The sequence below is a fragment of the Penaeus monodon genome, chromosome 24 (genome assembly GCF_015228065.2).
Source record: "Penaeus monodon isolate SGIC_2016 chromosome 24, NSTDA_Pmon_1, whole genome shotgun sequence".
Lineage (NCBI taxonomy): Eukaryota > Metazoa > Arthropoda > Malacostraca > Decapoda > Penaeidae > Penaeus > Penaeus monodon.
This window is the reverse complement of record NC_051409.1, coordinates 5,294,850-5,296,170: the sequence shown is the minus strand read 5'-3', so window position 1 is coordinate 5,296,170 and position 1,321 is coordinate 5,294,850. Positions and strand designations below refer to the sequence as shown.

At 34.8% G+C, this 1,321-nt stretch overlaps 1 protein-coding gene across 1 annotated transcript in view; it reads right to left on the bottom strand.

The window, feature by feature from the left end:
* Positions 1–604: 604 nt before the first annotated feature.
* LOC119588500 (serine hydroxymethyltransferase, cytosolic-like) overlaps positions 605–1,321 on the bottom strand; it is a 13,640-nt gene continuing 12,923 nt past the window's right edge. The window contains exon 10 of the mRNA XM_037937143.1: positions 605–1,282. Within this exon, the coding sequence (XP_037793071.1) occupies positions 1,119–1,282 (164 nt within the window). The 3' untranslated portion in view covers positions 605–1,118. The remainder of the gene's footprint in view (positions 1,283–1,321) is intronic.

The window sequence follows — 1,321 nt, the reverse complement described above, 5'->3', positions numbered from 1 at the left end:
CTAATATGAACATATTTTTCTTGAGTTTTATCCTAGCTATTATAGGAAAAATTTCAACACTGCTTTAAGTTGAAATGTTCTCCCAAAATATTCTCAAAAAAACTATATTTCTCCAAATTTCTTCACATCACTTTTTTATGTATTAAGAATTACCAGACTGCCTTTGATCTTATATATATGTTTATCCATTGCTTCCAATTCGATGAAAATCATATATATGAAAAATATGGAGTCAGTTACATTTATTTGTATATATTTAGATCCCATAATCATTATATTTTTTGCAGAAATTATTACAGAAGGTTTGTGTATGTTTTTTTTCTCTCTCTCAAACCCAATGCTTTAAAAAAAAAAATGCACAGCCTGGTCAGCAGTTTCATATCAAAGAATATGAAACATACATATCTGTTGAGCAGTGTATGTTCAAGAAAGACTCCTCAAAAGATATTAAAACTACCTTAAATGTAGGATGACAGTCTGATAAAATATCTACACACATCTTTACATTTTTCAGCAGCATCAACCAGATATGATAAATAGAATCCCTGACAAAGGAAGAAAACCAGATATATCAGTGAAATATTTATTACATAAAATACATCACTTAGGGAAAAAAATTTATTGCTACTCTCCTCCTACAAAATTGAGCACCGGGAAACAAGGCATGTCGATACTATTGCCACTAGACTCCTATCAATACCTGATGACATTATTAATATCAGGACATTAATATCACATGGCCAAATACCCTTCATGTTGAATAATAGCAGTATTTCCAGAAATTGTTAGCAAAAGACTTGGAACACCTTTTGATGTGATTGTACTGTAAGGAACACATGTAGTATACACTTTAGTTTGTCAAAATCTGAGATATTATTATTAATTGTCAAAATGTGAGATGTCTTTTATTAGGAAGATATGGCACCCTCAAGAATCTTTTAAAAAAATATACACATCTCTTTTAACCTACTTTTCGCCAAGTTAGCAAAAGATCGCTGAAAGAACACTGAATTCTGCGAAGATTCGATCAAATTACCGGAAGACAGATTTTGGTCACAATCATTCTCTCTTCACCTCAAAATCACCCATGCTGGCTGATTGGCACAAAGACACCCTTCTTAAATGTCCTCTAGGCCTGGCAGGGGGAAAGTACCTGCGAATGCCTCCACCTTCTCTCGCAAAGAGATGATGCGTTCCTTGAACTCTGCGTCTCCTAGCACACGGTTGAAGTCCACCAGCTTGGGTCCTGACTTCGCCTGCACGTCCTGAGCAATCTTGAAGCCTGGAAATGCAGGGTTTGATGAAATTCACATGGAGCACC